At 36.8% G+C, this 20,006-nt stretch overlaps 2 protein-coding genes across 5 annotated transcripts; one reads left to right on the top strand and one right to left on the bottom strand.

Moving 5' to 3' along the window:
- LOC104215248 (protein SPA1-RELATED 2) lies at window positions 1–12,406 on the top strand. Of its 4 annotated transcripts, none has more exons than XM_009765008.2 (8): window positions 1–157; window positions 2,216–3,671; window positions 4,280–4,437; window positions 4,765–5,593; window positions 7,389–7,535; window positions 8,508–8,825; window positions 8,968–9,027; window positions 11,495–12,406. In XM_009765008.2, exons 2-8 carry the CDS (start codon window positions 2,250–2,252, stop codon window positions 11,684–11,686), a joined length of 3,126 nt encoding a protein of 1,041 aa, XP_009763310.1. In that variant the 5' UTR covers window positions 1–157; window positions 2,216–2,249; the 3' UTR covers window positions 11,687–12,406. The 4 variants fall into 4 exon arrangements, with proteins under 4 accessions (XP_009763310.1, XP_070011619.1, XP_009763311.1 ...); XM_070155518.1 differs by having other exon boundaries at window positions 2,203–3,671; XM_070155519.1 differs by having other exon boundaries at window positions 5–157; window positions 2,226–3,671.
- Window positions 12,407–12,535: 129 nt separating this feature from the next.
- LOC104215250 (uncharacterized) lies at window positions 12,536–16,795 on the bottom strand. Its single transcript, XM_009765010.2, has 3 exons — window positions 16,349–16,795; window positions 13,176–15,811; window positions 12,536–13,061 (listed from the first exon to the last, which is right to left on the bottom strand). Exons 2-3 carry the CDS (start codon window positions 15,808–15,810, stop codon window positions 12,790–12,792), a joined length of 2,907 nt encoding a protein of 968 aa, XP_009763312.1. The 5' UTR covers window position 15,811; window positions 16,349–16,795; the 3' UTR covers window positions 12,536–12,789.
- Window positions 16,796–20,006: the final 3,211 nt, after the last annotated feature.

Here is a 20,006-nt window from a genome sequence, read left to right as displayed (position 1 = left end):
TCTCTTTCTCTTTCACACAATCTTTATAAAAACAAAACAAACTCTTTTTTAAGCCCATTTTTTTTTCCATGGCTCACAAAATTCACCACTTTCCTTTAATCTTAGCTTCGTACTCTCTCTGCTCACTGCCGATTCTCCGTTTCGCCGTCGCAAATTCGTAAGTTTTTATGCATATTTTTTTCAATTAATTATTCGTTTTATTACTTCAATTGAGTACCGTAAAGTGAATGCATGTGTTGTGAATTGAATTGTTCGTACTTTATTTTTTTTGTGGCAGTGGAAAAGAAAATTTGAGAAAAAAATTGGATTTTGCTCTTTGTTGTTAACTAGCTAACCTAAATTTGCCTTAAAAGGGAAGTTTTTTTTTTTTAAAGTTTCGGAATGAATGAATTGTGTCGCCGTCACAAATTCGTACGTTTTAATGCTAATTATTTCAATTGATTCATTCGTTTTATCACTTCAATTTCAGTTTTATAGTTTTTTTTTTGGTTGAGTACCCGTAAAGTAAATGCATTTGTTGTCAATTGAACTGTTTGTCGTTTATTGTTTTGTGGCGGTGGAAAAGAAAATTAGAAAAGAAAAACTGAATTTTGCTCTTTGTTGTTAATTAGCTAACCTAATTTGCCTTAGAAGGAAGCTTTTTTTAGTAGTATTAGAGTGGATGAGATGTTTATGTGTGGTGGAATGGATATAGAGGGTTTATAGTGTAAAATCCTACTGATTTTGGATAAGGATTAGTTGATTGATACAGTGTTAAAGTTAGTAAGCTACTCGGCTATTTTGGGTGTTGAGGTATTGGATAAGCTTGCTAATATGACAATAGTTTTTGCTGATATAAAATGTGTATCCAATTTTCTCTAATGTTGATGTGGAGTGTGTGCTTAATAGAAAAACTAAGAATTAGGGTGTTCAGGGTCAATTCCCAGCTTAAATTGTGGGTTAGGTGCACGTCATGGGTTTGAACCCCGTCGTAGACAAAAGCCTGGTATTTAAGTGGAGAAGGGTAGGGGATGAGCCCATTATCCACCGAGTTTCAAACCGTGTGCCACGGGCTCTCGGAGATTTCTCGGTTATCAAAAAAATCCGTTTAGATGTGCTCGTTGCTTGTTATTCTTGATCAGCATGATGAAATTGATTTAGTAATTTCTTTTTTGGGTTGGAATTGTTGTTGGGAGTTAATATGTTGGCTTAATGGAAAGGCTTTGGGCTTAGTTTCTTACTCAACTTTTGACAAAGAAATATGGAAGTGTAACTTGCTAATGGAAATCCTGAACTAGCTTTTAGAAGAATTGGAAAAGACACTAAAGTTTGTATAGGTAATGGGTTGTGTTGTTAACGTGGAGAAAAATGTCCAATTAGAAACTAAAGAAACATAAATAAACAAATAATACTAAAGCAGATACCCTGATTTAACAGTGCCCTCAAATTTCATTCCAATTCTACTAGCAACACCCTAAAAACATACCGCTACTCCGTGACTTGTAGAAGCAAGGAAGCATATTCTGTGACATGGAATTATTTGGGGCCCACTAGTAGCTTTCTTTGCCGCTGCAACTCTATGAGTCTCCTTTTTGCGTATGGTAACAATCTTGCCTACCACTTTATATGAGTTTTAGATTCTCGAAGAAAAAAGTCAGGAAAAGTGTCTTTTGGGTTGCCACTTTAAAAGTCACCCTTCGAATTTGACTTCATATGTGTGCTCATTTGATTGCACGACTCTCAACACATGCTTCAGTTTTTGATAAAATGGCAGTAATGCATCATTTTAAGGCGGTCTATTTGGTGGATAAGTGATGTTTCTTGGTGGAAGCAATCTGATGATGCACATGTAATCTCAAGATCAATAATTTGACCAAAACTTGATCTGGTGTAGCGCCACAATGCTAATGATCCGGCGATTGTTTTAATGCTCTGCAGTTTAGTGGGGCAGTCAGGGGATGGGTTCTGGCAGGGGGTGTAGGTCTTCTGGTAGCGGTTTCTGTTAGTGGTTTCCTTCTGTCCTTTCGTCTAAAAGGAGCTTCTCTGAAAAATCTGATCCATATTGAACAAGTATAACAGCATACATGTAATCACCTTTTGACAAACAAAAGAAAAAAGGAAAATATTTTTGCACAGTCTTATTCCAATTTTACATTTTGTCTTGAGTTATCATTAATTCACTATTTTATTATATGATGTAAGTATTTTCTGTTCCTTGACAAGGTCTGATTTGCAGCATTATTTAGATTAAACTAGAACATATTGACATTATGGAAGAAACTGTTGATGAAGCTATTGGTGATGAGGTGAATGGACTGGATGCCTTTGATGGTAGACAACTTCGAAGTAAGGAGAATGACTATACTTTGAGGTCCGGAAACTCCAATATGCTGCAATCACATGAAGTGGTCACACTTAGTGAAGGTGATCATTACCAGAGTACTCACAATTTGTTTACAGATATCCTCGATGGTAAGAATCTGGACAGAATTGGATCTTCTGAACATGCAAGTGCTAGTCCTCGTTGTATGAATGATGCTGGGGTCATGGTTGAAGAATTGACACTGAGAAACTACAATGGGAAAAACTTGGCTATAGTTGATACCTTGGGCAATAAAGAAATAATGCAGGTTAGGCCAAACCAGTGGTTTTATCAGCTAGCAGGTGGATCTGCATGCGGAAGCTCACATGGGGAAGATGGAGACACATTATTTACCGGACTTGTGAATCAGAATCAGAAAAAAATAAATGAAAATCGTAATCTAGACGGAGAAAATTTGCAGAATAATGGTGATAAAGCTGTTTCGAACAATTTATTACCCTCTTCTGAGGGTATCCGGACGAAGATTTTTTCCAAGTCGGGGTTTTCTGAATATATTGTGAAAAGCACATTAAAAGGCAAAGGAATCATATGCAAAAAGCAGTTACCCCATGTATCTGCTAGTGAGTCTCAAGGCCAGATGTATCCGCAGTGTCCTAATGCTTCTTCCACCATCGTTTCACCTTTTCAAGGTATCCCCAAAATGGGCTGCAGTGTTAATCCCAATGTCTATCAAGATGGGATCAGTTTAAGAGAACGGCTGAAAGCTGGGGGAAATAAATTGAACAAAGCTGAAGGCTTGTATATTTTCAAACAAGTTCTGGATTTGGTGGATTTTGCTCACTCACAAGGAATTATCTTGCAAGACTTGCGTCCATCTTGCTTTAAATTGTTGCGCTCAAACCAAGTTGTATATATTGGAGCATCTGTACGCACGCAGTCCACTGAAAATGTGATTGATCGAGGTGTTCCTCAGGTGGAGCATAGTCAGAAAGAGAGAAGTTCATCTGGAAAAAGCATTTCTTCCTCGATCGATCCTTGTGTGAAGAAGCAAAAACTTAGTGAAGACACGCACCTTAATAGGAGGTGGTCTCAATATCCCTTCATGTCAGGCCATAAATCTGCTTGCACAAACACTAAGTTAAATGCTGCACAAGGCTATGGAGATGAGTCAAATGCAGAGGATTGCCTCAAGACAGAACTTAACTCGAACAATTTTATATTGCCTCAACTGTCCATTATGTCAAAACCATTGCTGACTTCCATGAGCTTTAACTTGGAGAAGAAGTGGTATACCAGTCCTGAGCAGTTCAGTGAGGGTGGCTGCACATTTTCATCAAACATCTACTGCCTGGGGGTTCTTCTCTTTGAGGTTTGAGGATAAACTTCTAGTAAAATATATATATATATATATATATATATATATATATATATATATATATATATATATTTTGTCTCATTTGTGCAGGAAGTTCAATCACTTAGGCATGAGTCATAGCACTCTAATCGCAATGACATTCATTCTTGATTCATCATAATTTCTAGAGTTGGTGGTTTTCCCTATTCTGTTGTCATTTGTTAGAAATCCAAGTAGTGCAGTAAATGCTCGAGAAGTTAAGTAGGAGTACGATGTGGGTCATGTGATGTCAAATCTTGAGCGAGGTAGTTAGCTCATTTCTAGCTTAAGTAGTGGATAAGGTGGATCATATATAAGTTTCATCAGCTAGGATGTGTAAGAATCTAGAATATTTCTTGTAATTTCTCTAACAAGGTCTAGGGTATATCTCGCTTTCTCTAAGATAAGTTTACGATCATCCTTAATCTTTGTATATCTAGCAGAATATGCATCTATAACATCCATATGTCTACTTTTGCTCAGTGAAGCAAGCAAAACTACTGTTCTCCACCTTTTAAGTGGTATCTTAGAGCACTAAGTTGATACTGTATTTTAGGGACTAATATAGGTTTTTTTTCTTTCAGTTGCTTAGCTCATTTGACTGTGAAAGGTCTCATGCAGCTGCAATGCTTGATCTTCGCCATAGGATTCTTCCCTCTTGTTTCTTGTCAGAGCATCCCAAAGAAGCTGGATTTTGTCTTTGGCTGCTTCATCCAGAACCTTCAGCACGTCCAACAACAAGGTGGTCAAAATTTTTGGATCTGTTTGTTTCCTCGTGGCTCCTTAACTGAGAATATGTGTGAATGCCTATGGAGAAATGAGCTCAAGCTAATGATTGCTGGCTTCTCTTGCCGTTGTTTACATTCTTTTGACCCTAATTTAATGAGCTTTAGTGAAGTGCTGCTATGTATCGGAACTTCCTCGCTCACTTAAAATTTGTGATTTTCTAAATGTGAAACGTTAACTTATAGTCATGTGTGCACTGAAACCTCCTGGTTTCTTTTTCAGTCTTCTTTTTTTATTAGTATTTTCACAGTACTTCAGTTATCTCATTATTGCTTTGGAACAGGGAAATTTTACAGTCTGAAGTTATTGGTGGTATTAAAGAATTACGTGGAGATTTATCACTGTCGTCTATTCACGAAGAGGAATCTGAGTCACAACTGTTGTTGTACTTCCTCATGTCACTGCAAGATCAAAAGCAGAAGGATGCCTCAAAGCTAGTGGAAGAACTCAAATGTATAGAAGCAGATGTCCAAGAGGTTCAGAGACGCCAAAGCAGCAACGGCCGGTGTTCTTCCTCACACCGGGAATCTCTTGTTTTGTGGGAGAACAGGTTTATTCAGAAAGGAGTATCAAGTTCAGATGCGTATCCGAAGCTTCCACCTGTATGTGAGAGTGAAACTAGATTGATCAAGAATATCAGGCAGCTTGAGAGGGCTTACTTCTATACGCGATCCAATATTCAGCCTTCTGATGATGTTGCCATGGTCCGTAGAACTGAAGAAATCTTTAATAATCAGGAGAACTTTGTCTCGACAGGAAATGATAATGAGAAGTATAGACCCACAGATCAGGTTGGGGTTTTTTTTGATGGCTTATGCAAGTATGCTCGGTATAGCAAGTTCAGAGTAAGGGGAATATTAAGAAATACAGATCTGAATAATTCTGCAAATGTCATTTGTTCTCTAAGCTTTGACAGGGATGAGGAATATTTAGCTGCTGGTGGGGTGTCGAAGAAAATTAAAGTATTTGAGTATCATGCCCTCTTTAATGATTCTGTCGACATTCATTACCCAGTTATCGAGATGTCAAACAAATCTAAGCTCAGCTGCATTTGCTGGAACAGTTATATCAGGAACTATCTGGCTACCACTGACTATGATGGTGCGGTTAAGGTGTGTATTTTATTTTAGTTTTCTTCCAGTTGCATTGGTAGAGCATTGCGTTGTGTGTATGTTGAACCTGTCCCACGCTCATTTATTGCTTATGATGTCTATTTGTCTGATTTATATTCAAACATGGAACGCCAAGCTCAAAGTCTTATGTTCATCGCACATCTTTCACTTTGCGTGAGTTGCACTTTAGCATGAGAGAGCTTGGACTTATCTGCTGTGCTCTATGTCAAGGAATTATTTTTTTTCTTTTATCCTAGCAATCTAGAAGCTTGTAAACATGTACTTTGAGCCTGTGAATGATGTACCTTGTTCCAGAGGATAAATTGACCCGTCCACTAGAAATACATTTGGATTTGGAGCACTTTCAAGTTTCAACTGAGAGAGGGTTGGAATGATCCTTACTCTGATGTGCAAAGAGATAATTGTTCAGAAGTGTACAATTGATGATGGTAGATGGGAGTTATTTCTCATGAGCAAGATTTACTAACATTTATCCCTCTTATCAGGTAGAAAAAACATCGAGTATTGATCCCTTGTTATCTGAACTTGGGGTTTAGGGTTCAAATGTTGGAGGACATGAAATTTCACAGAGACAGAGAGGATGTCGAGACCCTTGGAAAACGAGAGGTCACTTTGGAAGTGTTGGATTAATGTAGTCGATTAAGGTGAAGCTAGGACCTTTGGCAGGTAACACGAGGCCTCTAAATGATGAGTCTGCAACTGCCCATGTACTCTAGGTTACGTTACTAATTCTATTTGGATGCGACCTGGGTAGGCTTTTCATTCTTTCACGTATAGGAATATTACCTAAAATTTGGGATTAACCTAGTTAAACATGTATAGAGTGAAGAGGAGGCAGAGACAATTAATCATCTCTTTTTGCAATGTAGCGTGACTTTACAATTATGGAGGATATTCATCAATTTGAGGGGAATATTGTGGGTTATGCCAAGAAAAATAGAGAAGGCAAGCTATCCAGTAATAAAGATAGATGGAAGATTGTCCCATCTTGCATCTGGTGGACAATCTGGGAAGAAGGAAATCAAAGATGCTTTGAAGATAGATACAGTAACATTCAAAAGATGAAAATGAAATGTTTAGTTCTTTTTTACTTTTGGTGTAAAGGAGAATATTTAGAAGATCAGGATTCTATTTTTGATGTTTTAGAATCCTTATGAGAAGACAAAGGATTAGGAGTGTCTTTTCTTATTAGGCCTCCTTGTAATTATGGGTGACTTCGCAGCTTTTGTGTAGTCTTTTATTTATATATAATATGTTACCTTTTCAAAAAAAAAAAACATGTATAGACAAGTCTGAGATCTAAATATCTCCTAACTGATGCGGGATTGACGGAGGTTGATTAATCATTGGGATCTTCTAGGCTTTTGCTCTTTCAGTTTGTCTTCTGTTTCCCACATTTTCATTTTTCTGGTCTCTCTGATATTAACCATGAGCATGCACAGTATCATGATTCTTGTTCACTCTTGAATGACATAGCTACCTCATCTTCTTTTTGCATATCTCCTAAAATGCCTTTTGATATACTTTTTAAACAACTTAAATAAATTGTGCGAGTCTTCTAGACTTTGTGTCTCTTCAAGTCTGTTCTCTTTCTCTCACAATTTGATTTTGCTGGTCTTGGTCTGGTATTTACTTCACCCTTATATGACTATTACGTATTACACATACTGCTTAATTTCTCTCGTCTTTTGCCGCTCATTAACTCTGACCTGTATATGCTGGTGTTAAGTTCACTAGTTTTGTCTGAACTTCTTGACACTGTCAATGATTTCAGTTATGGGATGCGTCTACTGGTCAAGCTTTTTCGCAGTTGACTGAGCATAATGAAAGGGCATGGTCTGTAGACTTTTCTCGTGTGGATCCCACAAAGTTAGCTAGTGGAAGTGACGATCATTTGGTGAAACTTTGGAGCATCAACGAGGCATGCTTCCCTGTTCTCCATTGTTCCTCCATGTTATAACTGAGAAGTGCTCTCCCCCCCCCCCCCGGGTTAATTTTACCTCCATCTTATTGCTGGAAAGTTGATTCTCTCATTCAGGTGCCCTTGAATCTGCAAAGAAGCTTGATATAGATGTTTTGGTCTAATTTAACAATGCAAACCACCTTTCTTTGACTTCTCTACCTCCTCTCTCACTTCTACCTTGTATTCCACTTAAAATTAGAAAAGATGAATATGTCAAGGGATGTGAACGTTCGACTTGCCCATGAAATGAGAGTTAGACATGGCTTGCTTGTCTCTTTTGGGTGCATTGGCGCCATGAGGAAATAGAGATATATAAGTTATCTCTGTTTGTAAATCATGGAAAAAAGAAAAGTCACCTACATAGTTCCCTTAATTATATATTAGTGAACAACTGAATCCAAGAAAATTGAAAAATGAAGGAATAAAAAAAGTATTTGATGAAGTAATTTGTTTCCTTAAAAGAAAAGGCATCAAGAAGATGCTGTATTTCAAGGAGCTTAGTTATAGGACTCAGAAATACAAAAGAACAAAGTGAGTTGCTTGCCCTATACAATGTCTCTGTCCAGGACAAGAGTGCTAACAAACTCCAAAAAGTGTCCAGTACTAATTACTATTTACTGGGGACAATTTTGCCCAGCAAAAAGAAGTGGTAAAACATTTGGCTTTACGTGAGTGGTTTGGAGTTGAGATTCCATCAAAACATCTTCGGTTTCTCTCATTCCATAGACACCAACAAATAACTGCAGGGATCATAAGCCAGATATTTTTGATGGATTTATCAACTTTCCAAAGACTCCAACTGCCTCTCTCAGATTCTGTGGCATGACCCAACTTATCCCAAAAATGCAGTAGAACATGCTCCATATGTGATATTATCTCATTTTCTTCTGTTTCATAGTGCTTATTGTATCAAATTCTCCTTTTGTGCAGAAGAACAGCGTGTGCACGATCAGAAACAAAGCAAATGTTTGCTGTGTTCAGTTTTCACCTGACTCCAGTCATTTTCTGGCTTATAGCTCTGCCGATTACAAGACTTATTGCTATGATCTTCGAAATACCTCAGCTCCTTGGTGTGTATTGGCTGGCCATGAGAAAGCTGTTAGTTATGCAAAATTTTTGGATGCTGAAACGCTCATTTCTGCATCCACTGACAACAGCCTGAAGATATGGGATCTCAATAAAACCAACTCAAGTGGCTATTCAGCCGATGCTTGTGTCTTAACCCTTAAAGGGCACACCAACGAGAAGGTTGGCTATTAATAGAACATCAGTCTTTTTTTGCTTGTATATCTGTGAAGTCCAAAATTCTGAACTGCCACTTAAACTTAATAATACTATTACTGCTTTTCGCTGTCGGTGTACGAATTGACGTCTTCTCTTTTATTCTCAGAACTTTGTGGGGATGTCTGTGAACGAAGGATACATAACTTGCGGGTCAGAAACAAATGAGGTATGTTCCTGCTCCCCGTTTTAATGAGGAATGTATAAATATGAATCTCTTCTATTCCTATGACTGAAGATGGGACCTAATAGGAATGGAGGGTTGAGGTGTTAAGTTTTACTCGTACGGGGATATATGCGGTCACATATCATTGACATTGATAATTTTGATTTGATTGATCAAGTTATTGGATGTCCTACATTTTAGGTTCCTTAAACTGAGGTCTGAGTATTCTTCTGTACTAGACTTGGGGTACGCGCGATGCACGTGAATCCTGTCTCAATGAATATAAATTTATGTATTAAATTATAAAATAAAAGTGTAAGTTCCTAAAGATGATCATGAATATTGATTGTGCATAACTAAGACAATAATTAAAGAAACTATCTTAGAAGTCCTCAACATCAATAATTCAACTTAAAATTTGTTCCAAATTATAATTTCAGAATTTCAGTTTTACGGGCAAGAACCTTAGTAATCTAAATAATCTTGAAGGATACAACTTACAACACATAAGCAGGTGCCTAATAATCTACGAACATTAAATAAACACAAAATCAAAGTGCAATAATAAACAAAAAGAGACATTAAAAAAGAAGAAGAAATAAAGCAAGCTAGTAAGAGAATCTACAATTGAAAGCTAGCTAATAAACCCACTCATATTTAGCTAGATATTGTGGATTAAAAATTAAAGAATCTCATAAATTATCTTGTTAATTTTATGCTTTTTATTGGTTTTTGCTCAATATTGCTCATAATTACAATAGTGCATTTAAAATTTTTGTAAGTTAAAAGTATAATATTGAATAATATTATTAGTGTTAGTCTTGTATATTTTTAAAAAGTGAACTATCTACGCTATTGTCCAAGAACCCATACCTCTTCTTTCTTAAAACTTTTTTATTTTTCCTTTATTTTATTTTTCTATCATTTATATATGGTTTACTTGTAAGACTTATACAAAGTTCGAAATGAAAAGAAAAAACAAAGTTTAACCTTCTCCATGGTTCAAATAAGAAACAAATCACTTTCTCCATGGTTCAAATAAGAAACAAATCAATAAGTAAATTTTAATTAATTTTAAGCTCTTAAATATTTTAAAAAATAATTAAATAGCTATTAAATGAAGTATTTCTAATAATATTTAGCATAAAATTGAGGGACTTCTCTCTCTCTCTCTCTCTCTCTCTATATATATATATATAAACCCTCGGGGGTTGGCCTGGTGGCAATTGACTTGAGCCTTGGGGTTTACTCCCTTTCAAGGTCTCAAGTTCGAAACCCACTGGGTGCAAACAATTTCTGAGGGCCATCGGACTGGGTAAAACCTGAATTAACCGTGGTGCACTTGCGGGAAACTCCTGCCTAGGGCCTGTGCACCCCCGGATTAGTCGGGGCTCTTAGAGACTCGGACACCCGGTGCAAATAAAAAAAAAAAAATATATATATATCAAGTTTGAAATGAAAAGAAAAAGCATTTGCTTTAAATTTTAGTCCTTTATTGTAGGTAAATATTATTAAAGAACTCGCGTAAAGCGTTATTAAATAGTATTCTATTGGGTGTAAAAAAACTCACATTTTCTTATTAATTAATATATGTTATGATGGCCAAAGACTAAAAATTAGGACTTCTTACTTAGTTCAATAAGGAAATATTTAATTACCAAAATTTTAGGTGATTTAAATACCCTATATATTAGGAAAGTAACTTAAATTACAATTATGTCCAATGTGAAATTTATTTTTGAGGGTAAAAAAGGCGAATGACATTTCGCTAAGAGCGTTCGTGCTTTTAATATAGTATAGAAATAGATGTTGCAGAAGAAACACATCTGCTAACCATTTGCGACACCATTCCCTCAGAAAAAAGAACCGCTGTTGCAGATTACAATTTCCTCATTTGAAACCATGTTTTTCTTTAGAAAGGAAAAATTGTTTAACCCGCTTTCTGTATTTAATAGGAGCATCTCTAAAAGAGATTAGAAGCTTCATGCTGAGATCACAGAAAATGCGAATAGACTACTGTTTGTGTATTTATTGCACCAATTTGTTATACTAAGACACATTGTTATGGTAGACTATATTTCCCCGACTGCTTTCTTTGACCCAAAGCTACCTTTTGGCTGCTAAGCAAGGAAAAACAAAACTGTTGGAAATTAATTTTCTTGCCTTTTTGCCCATCTGTTCTGGAAAGTACAGAAAAGCAGCTGAAACTTTAAAAAATTCCTGCCTCATTTCTTGCAAAACGTGTACGAAACTTGAAGATTGGCTTGTTCTTGTATTACAGTTTCCTTTTTCTTTCAAACGAATGCATTCAGAAAATGATATTTTTTCCTTTACTTTTTCTTTGCTGTAAATCTCTCAAGAAATTAATTTTTCTGCCAACTTTCTTGACATCTCCAAATGAGGTGAAATGGATAAACATACAGAAAAAGGAGAAGATTTTTCTTATTACTGGCTTATCTCTTTCCTGCAGGTCTTCTCTTATTACAAATCTCTGCCTATGCCTATTACTTCTCACAAGTTTGGCTCTATTGATCCAATCTCTGGTAAAGAGACTGATGACGACAATGGGCAGTTTGTTTCAAGTGTTTGTTGGAGACGGAAGTCAAACACGGTTCTTGCTGCCAATTCCAGTGGCTGCATAAAACTACTAGAGATGGTTTAGATGTGGACCAGGTGAAAAATTGCAGCCTTCAATTGCTCCTTCCTCCTCAAATGTCCTGGGAATCTTTGTGTGGATCATGCTGAAATGCAGCTGTATGATTCCTTGAGAAATTCTGGGATATCTTCTCTAAAAGTATTAAGGTTAAACTCAGGGAAGGCACCCAAGCCTGCTCAATCTGTCTTGACAATTGTGGGGTTGTAAGATCCAAAAGTTTAGGAAGCTGAACAGAAACCAGTAGTATGGTGGAAGGAGTTTGCTGGAAAGGCAGTGAACGCTGAAATTACTCGCTTAGGCCCAATGTAATGTAGCGTTCCCAAAGATGCAATGCAAGCGTCTGATAGGTGGAGACGAGCCATTTTGCCACCTTATTGACTGAATCTTGAAATATCCCTCAGAATCGATGCAAGCACAGTAGTGATATCCTCCATATTTTAGAAGGCGCAGGGTGTAGCTGAGTGCTCTGTCCATCATATGAAATTGCAGTCAAGATAAATTTTGTTGGTGTGTGTGATGTTCCTTTGTACATCCAGATAGATACGACCATTGTAAAATCATGTCTTACAGGAGCAGTTTAGTTGATGATGAGTTGGTTGTACATGTCATAATTTCCTTCTTACATAAGCATTATATAGGAAATTTGTACATCGACTGTCAGATGAATTTTAATACTTTCGGCATTTCTTTGTGCCATATTGTGGTACAGATGACAAAATTTTACTGTTTTGATCTCCATTGATCTAATGACATAAAACAGAAGAAAATCTGCAGTAACATATTTATTAAAATATGCAGGTCAAAACTGCTTCAAGTGAAAACCAATTTCATGTGAATGAAATTTCAATACTATGATTGAGAAATGTAAATAGCAGATTTTCTTCCTGAACTTAGCAGTTGTGAATAGCTGAACAGCATTCAAAACCTGTGTAATCCAGACAGTACAGACCCCCCAAAAGTTAAATAATTCATATCCAACAAGTAAAAACCTAACGGATAAGCGTAATGCACAAAGTCAATCCATCCTTTGCATCAAAATTTTGAGCTGCAAAGTTGTCTAGTCAAATTTAAATTGAAAACCATATGAAACATTGTCAACTGTTGTGAACTCATTGGCTGTTGCTATGAGGTTTCTTTGGTCTATGTGGGCTCATAGCAGAGGGAAAATGGCACTCTCGGTTTACTCTGGCGCAGCGCGAACATGGATTTAGTGGTGATGCACTTGGGGACTGATATCCATATCCATTTCCATTTGAGGTGATTGCTGGTGATCTTGGAAATGAAGAAGTTTTTGGTGTTTGTGTTGGAGAAGACATTGTTGATGATTGTATTTTCTTGACTCTAGCTGGTGAAGATCTTGGCGACGAGTCCATCAGTTTCTCTGCAAAAAGCCATTCAATTTATGTTTATGTTGAAGAGTCCAAACAAAATAGTCCCCTAACAAAAACAACAAGCAAGTTGAAATCTCTGTAAGCCAAGAGATAGAAGAGCTAACCTGGTGCAGTGCTACTCTCTCTGTCCTGTAGTTTTTTGTGCAGTGTAGCTTTCTTTACTGATACCTTTGAATTTCTTGGTTTGGATGCAGTTGTCTCAGAATTCTCAGATGACATTGAGCTTTGATTGGCTTCTGGACTTGATAACACTTTCTTCTCTGGATTCTTGGGTTTCGTTCTTCTCGACAGAGTTTTCCTTTGTGTAGAATCACCACGAACGGGCTTGACATTAGCTGTTGATGACTGCTTCTTTTCTGGAATTTCGTTACATTTTAGTTCCTGATCATCAGATGAATTTTTCTCCTCTGGAATTGCAGAAATCATTAATTTCTGATCAACTGAAGTGTGTTCCTTTTCTTGAATCTCAGAACTAGTACTTATCTGATCGCCTGATGAATTTTTCTTCTCTGAAATCCCAGGAGACGCTAATTTCTGCTCGGCTGCTACACTCGATGAAAGTTTTCTGTCACCTGTCTTAGGAGACATAGCATTCTCCTGGTTTTCTAAAAACTTCAGCTTTTGGTTCTTTCTCATTGATAAAATAGTTCTCTCGGATGTATCAGTCCGCGGTGAGCACTGATCGCCTGATGGTGTTAGTATTGCTTTCCTTTCGGGAATATCAGCAAAAATCGTCTTTTCATTAGCTACTGCCATTAAAAATTTCTCTCCTGGACTCTCAGAGCAAATTGACATTTGATCGAACGAGAAAACTTTTCTAAGTGGTGTCTCAGAGATGACTGACCTCTGATCCAAGAATCTTGAATCTTTCCTCTCTATTATCTCAGAGCAAACTGACCTTCGATCACTTGGAGCGAAAAAGAGATCATCTATTGTAGCCATATGCTCATCATCACTCTGCATTGATGCTGTCCTGCGGCCCGAAAAACCATAATGTGATGAATCCCAGTGCTTCTCTTTGGAGTTTCCAGAAATTTTCTCTTTTTCAACAAGTCTATAAGCGAACATCTGGAAAGGAATTTGTGACACCGGGGCCAAACTAGTGCTATCCTCTCCCGGGAATTTCTTTGAGTAGCTAGCCTCGATTTCACAATAGTCTACGAGTGGAGGAGGACATTCAGGTTGGCCATGTTCTGGATTTATGACAAGGACTTTCTTGATATAATGCAAGATTCTGCATAGAGAAGAGAAACTAGGACGAAGATTTGGATTCGTTTGCCAGCATTTTCTGGTCAAATTTGCGAGATATTTAGGTGAGGGATATGGAAAGAGAGGTCTCTCTCCTGTTCTAATATTTCGCGCCATTTTCTCCCCTTGCAGATGTTCATCGAATGGAGCTTTCCCCGTTAAAAGCTGAAAGCATACCATCCCATAGCTATAAACATCAGCTTTCTCTGTGTACTTGTAAGTGCATTTGCTTTCCGACTTTTCTTGTTCAGCCAAAACTTCTGGTGCATGCCATATGAAAGAATCAGCAGCATTGGAATTGGCCGCTTTGTAATTACTCTTAATAGAGGTTAACCCGAAGCCTTTGACTTTTGCATGAAAATAACTCTCCGCGGAGGAATTTCTTGGTTTGAGGAGCACGTTAGATGGATTCAGCTCTCCGTGATAGATCTTTCTCGAGTGCAAATACTCCATTCCTCTCGCAATCTGAAGCATAATATCAACTGCAACCGGGATAGGAAATGGTCCTCTCTTCCTTTGGCCGGAATGCTCTTTTATATAAGTGGCTAAACTTTTGTTCATCAGCTCCATAACAAGGTACCCTTCTTTCCTTTCTTCATCATAAAAACCACAGTGATATTGCAGAATGTTGGGGTGAGAAAGCGATAACACCAGAGAAATTTCATCGACTAGTGGTTCAATTAGCTCTCCAAAAAAATTCCTCAAAGCAAAAGTTTCTCCTAACCAATTAATCTCCTTAACATGTCCTCCCCACGATCCTAGACGCCTTTTCACATGATAGTCGCTTGCTCCAATCAAGATTGAACTAGGCAAGAGCATTATTTTGTTGAGTTTTTCTGATCCATTTAGTTTCTTGAGCATCAAATCTGCCAGCCTTTGCTCGTTCATCGCCAAATTTTCTGTTTTCTTTTGCCTTATCATTTCAAGAAGATACCATTTATCTTCTTTCCAAGAACTATCCAATTCACTGCATATCTCTCTAGTGACTAAGTATTGTTTCCCAAACATCCACTGAAAAAACCTCGGATCACACATTTCACCCTCGTACTTCTTGGCGAGTGCAGTTCTCCTCTTCTGCATATCTTCCTCGTCGAATCCTGAGATTTCTGCAGCTGTCTCAATAGCCTCAATCACAACAGGGAAACAACAGAGCAAGTTATGAATATGAAACTCAATACAATCCTTGTTGAGATGTAAACTTATGGCTTTCCCCCACCAATCTTTCACATCCAAACAACTTTTTATGTTCATTTCGCCTTCCTTAAAGATCCTATGAAGTTCTCTCATTGGATGCTCAAGTGCTTTCCACTTTGTATTCCTCTCATTTAACCTTAAATTATGCTTAATCCCCTCGGATATTGTATCGAAAGCTTGTACATACATGTCAAATAGAAGACAACATTGTTTCTGATTTATTTGAATGTCATGTTTCAATACCATTAGAGCCTTTAGGCTCCCTACTACCTCACCAATCTGCCTGAATTGATCCATCCTGCAGTTTTACATGTACAAAGTTCAAGAAAACATCTCAAATAAAAAAATTTAGTATGCTTAAAAATACCAACACTAGTAGAGATTGCATTGCATGAAAAAGAAATGAACATCAATTAATGATATTAATCATGGCCTAAGACTAATTTAGCATTAAAGCTGGCAAGATTAGCAATAAGATTGCATCATATGGAGCAACACCAACAACATACCCAGTATAATTCCACATATGGGGTCTGAAGAGGGTGAGGTATACGCAGAATTTACGGTAGAGGATGTTTCTGATAAAAAAGAAAAGGATTGCCCGGTGCACAAAGTATCCCGCATGCACGCAAGGTCCGGAGAAGGGCCGCACCCTAAAGGATGTGATGTAGGCAGCCTACCCTGATGCAAGCATCGGTGGCTGATTTCACGGTTCGAACCCGTGACCTATAGGTCTACCGTTGCTCCACCAAGGCTCCCCTTCCGGATGTTTCGGATAGAATTAATTAATTTGAAAAATATGAAGCAAAAAAACTTATAGAGTGAAAATACATACCTAACATCAAAAATAGGGAAAATTGTTAGTTATTCATGAGTTGGATTTGCACCTTGAAAAAGCGAAATGCTGATTTCTATTAGATTGCAATGAATCCAATAGAAACTCAGCACCAGCCCATTTTTTTATCTGAACAAGAAACCGCCTTTCTGGTAAGAAAAAACTGGATATGATCAAATTATAACAATGTGGTATTAAGGAAACAGGCCAAGAAACTTATGAAATAAGGGCAACCAATCCAAAAATTTCTCAAACAATGGTAGCATTTAAATTACCAAGGCTGAAAAATGTAGGTTGATCTAAAAATGACAAAAGAACCAGTGTATTTTACGGTTAAATTTTCTGCTAGTTTTTTCATACTATATTATTAGAAGATTCTTGGTTTCTTGTAGCATTTTTCTTGCCAACCTGAAGAAAATGGAAAGGCTGCTTCCTCGGAATTCAGAATTGAAATGGCCGTTGACACAATTCCGTTTCTTTTGGGGCTGATTTAAATATGTTCCCACGATTTTAGCTGTCTTTCTCTCTCTTTTTTTTTTTTTTTTTTTTTTTAAAACAATCCTTAGGGAGGTATTAACTAAAATTAACTCAAAGTTATCCATACACACACATATACACATACACACACTCTAATATATTGTTTGTCAAGAAAAGTAAATGAATCGTCCTCTCTATGCTTTATGTTCTTAAATTGACATCTTCTTTGTTGACCAAGGCTACAATAAAAGAAAAAATCAATTGAGAAACACTCTTATTATAATGGGAAAAAGGCCATTATTGGCCCTCTACTATTAGAAATAATACACGTTTGTTCTCCGTTTCACTTTACGTTCAATACACATCCTACCGTTAACAAAGTTGATGTAATTGTCCACGACTGATCGATGTGACAGCTGACCTCCTCCATTTTTTCCAAGTCAGCTGCCAAGTTAGCTTTCCATTAACCTTTGCAGCTGGAAGGCTGCAAAGGTTGGGTTTTGGGGCTTTCAACTTAATGGAAAGCTGACTTGGCAGCTGATTGGAAAAAATAGAATGGGTGAGCTGCCACATTGACCATCCATTAGGTTAGGGGCAATTACATCAACTTTGTTAACAGTAGGGTGGGTATTTAACGTAAAGTGAAACGGTGGACAAACATACATTATTTCCAATAATACAGGAGTAATAATGGCCTTTTTCCCTATTATAATTGACTAGCTAGTGTGCCATGATGACCGATAAGCATACTACTTGATCCTATTCTCTTATCTACTATGAATTTTCTTGATTTTTTTTTTTTTTATAAAAAAACTACTCGCTTATATGTGATGTTTCATTTCACAAGGTAAAGTAATAACAAGACTATTCACATAATTTACGCATTCCTTCCGGTCCACTTTAATTGATTTTTATTTTTTTTGCCTTTTTTTTTAGTTTGCAATATTTGATTTTTTTAGATATCAATATCAAAAAAGAATTGACTTCTTTTTTTCAAAGTTGTCATTGGAGTAAAGAGCCTAGGAGTATTTGTTATATTCCAATAAATAAATTACGGTTAATATGATCAATTAATATTAAAAGGTGGATTTCCTAATATGTGTAAAACCGCCAAAAAATCAATTAAAATGGATAAGAGGAAGCACTAAATATTACCCACTAATACCAATAGGAAATCGTTCAAGTAGTTGTTAAATGCTCAATCCACGAGGTTCATGCCAAAATATATTCATAAATCAACTGTCTCTTAAGAAGAGAATTTTATTTATATTTTTTTTGGGTAAATCAATCTATGACTTTTTAAAGTTTGTCACTTCCGTGACGGTTCATTTGTGAAGAATATCAATTTGATGTAAATTTGAATAAATTCAGTGCGATGAGGACTGGCCTCTGTAATATATATTTCAAACCTAATGCACTAGTAATGTTTTGGGATGGATGAGATATTATCATCTTTAATTAATGATCTTGGGTTCAAGTCATGCGAATAGAAAAAAATTCTTGATAGGGAGTGTTTTCCCTTAAATGAGTCATACACGATGCGAATTTCAATTGATCTAGATAGTATACACTACTAGAAATTCGGCCAAAACCGATCGCGGCAAATCGACCGACTGAAAAACTGACCGAAGTCGGTCGGTATTTTAAAATATTTTATTTTTCAATTTTTTTTTTTACGAAATTGACCAACTTCGATCGGTTTTTTTGCCCAAAAATGCGGGAAACTATTTTGGCGTCCCGCGAAATTTATCTTTTAAGAAACCGATTTTTGTATAATTTTTTTAATTAATATTCAAAAAATCGACCGAAATCGATCGGTTATTTCAGTCAGTCATTTTAAAAAACCGACTGATTTCGGTCGGTAATTTATATTTTTAATAAAACCGACCGAAATCGGTCAGTTATTTTTGTGCGAAAATGCAATTAAAAAGTACAAATAAAATAAAAGATAGTCTTAAACCAAAATGTATCAATGGTTTAGTGGTAAAATAGTATCCCGATCTCGGTCGATATTCCTGGACGGTTTTAGGCAATTTACTGGTAGTGGTAGATTCTAGATACCAGATGGTTTAACAAAGAAAAGCTAGCCTAAATGTCATTGGAATCAAACAAAAAGGAATAGCTCTACCTCAATAATGAAGTAGTGGATAGATCATTCATTTAATACTCAAAGTCTCCAACTATATCAGTCAAGAATGGCTATAAAAAGGACATTACATATGTTGAGAAACTGAAGAAAGAAAAGAAACCAAAACACAAAAAACAAGAATGAGTACTGGAAATACTGCTTGCCCTACCCCTTCATATACTACCATGTTTGCTTTTAAGCAAAGTGGTAGTAATAATCACATTCAACTACACCATAAAACCAAAAACCAGAATCATAAAACATGTTGCAGTAGTAGTACTAATGTCTCTAGTATTATTACTAGTAATTTTCAGATGCCACTACATTATCCGAGGTACAAGAAATCCGACTACGATACCATGCCGGAATGGAAACTTGATTTCCTTCTTAAACAGTACGGATTGCCGGTGATCGGAGATGTCGATAACAAGAGGAAGTTTGCCATGGGAGCTTTCCTTTGGCCTGACCAAAGAACTTGAATTATTCGGGTTCATTAGCGTCATAGAGGCGAATCTAGAACGAGTTCTGTGGGTTTTATTGTTGTTATCTACTAATTAGTATGTTCAAATAATTTGATATGTATCCCTTCGGGATGCCTGGTTAGTTTGGAGGGTGGTAATCCATACCTATGACTTGGGATCGATCCCCCTTCATTGTCTTCTGGGTCAAGCCTGTCGTATAGGGCTTGGCTAATGCGGTTTATGTCTCATGTGTGGTTTGCAGGCTATTACGCAGTACGGGATTTACCCGGTGCACACAGAGTGCTCATGACTCATGCATGTATCTTAATACACCTTAGTGGTTTCAATTTGGTTTCCTCTCTTACTATTTTTTTCCCTTTACTAGTTTATGTATGATGTGATTTTATGTGAGCTAATTAAATCAGTTGTTTATAATAATTGTAGAATTCTCAACGTAGCTATACCATATATATAGTTGCTCTTTTGGTTCCGTTTTGTTTCCTATGCTCGAAAACCAACTCTATTCATGTTCATCTCTTACGCTAATTAAATTCATCACACTTGAAATTCTTGCCATAATTTTGCAAGGGGA

Source organism: Nicotiana sylvestris, chromosome 8, assembly GCF_000393655.2.
Source record: "Nicotiana sylvestris chromosome 8, ASM39365v2, whole genome shotgun sequence".
NCBI lineage: Eukaryota > Viridiplantae > Streptophyta > Magnoliopsida > Solanales > Solanaceae > Nicotiana > Nicotiana sylvestris.
This window is presented reverse-complemented; position numbering and strand designations above follow the sequence as displayed.

What these genes read in the sequence shown, in the direction of transcription:
- LOC104215248 (XM_009765008.2), top strand. Translation starts at nt 2,250, where the DNA reads ATGGAAGAAACTGTTGATGAAGCTATTGGTGATGAGGTGAATGGACTG. An exon ending in TGGGGGTTCTTCTCTTTGAG is followed by an intron (nt 3,672 to 4,279) that starts GTTTGAGGATAA and finishes TTTTTCTTTCAG; the next exon opens with TTGCTTAGCTCATTTGACTG. An exon ending in AAGGGCACACCAACGAGAAG is followed by an intron (nt 8,826 to 8,967) that starts GTTGGCTATTAA and finishes TTTTATTCTCAG; the next exon opens with AACTTTGTGGGGATGTCTGT.
- LOC104215250 (XM_009765010.2), bottom strand. Translation starts at nt 15,810, where the DNA reads ATGGATCAATTCAGGCAGATTGGTGAGGTAGTAGGGAGCCTAAAGGCT. An exon ending in AGAGAGTAGCACTGCACCAG is followed by an intron (nt 13,062 to 13,175) that starts GTTAGCTCTTCT and finishes GGCTTTTTGCAG; the next exon opens with AGAAACTGATGGACTCGTCG.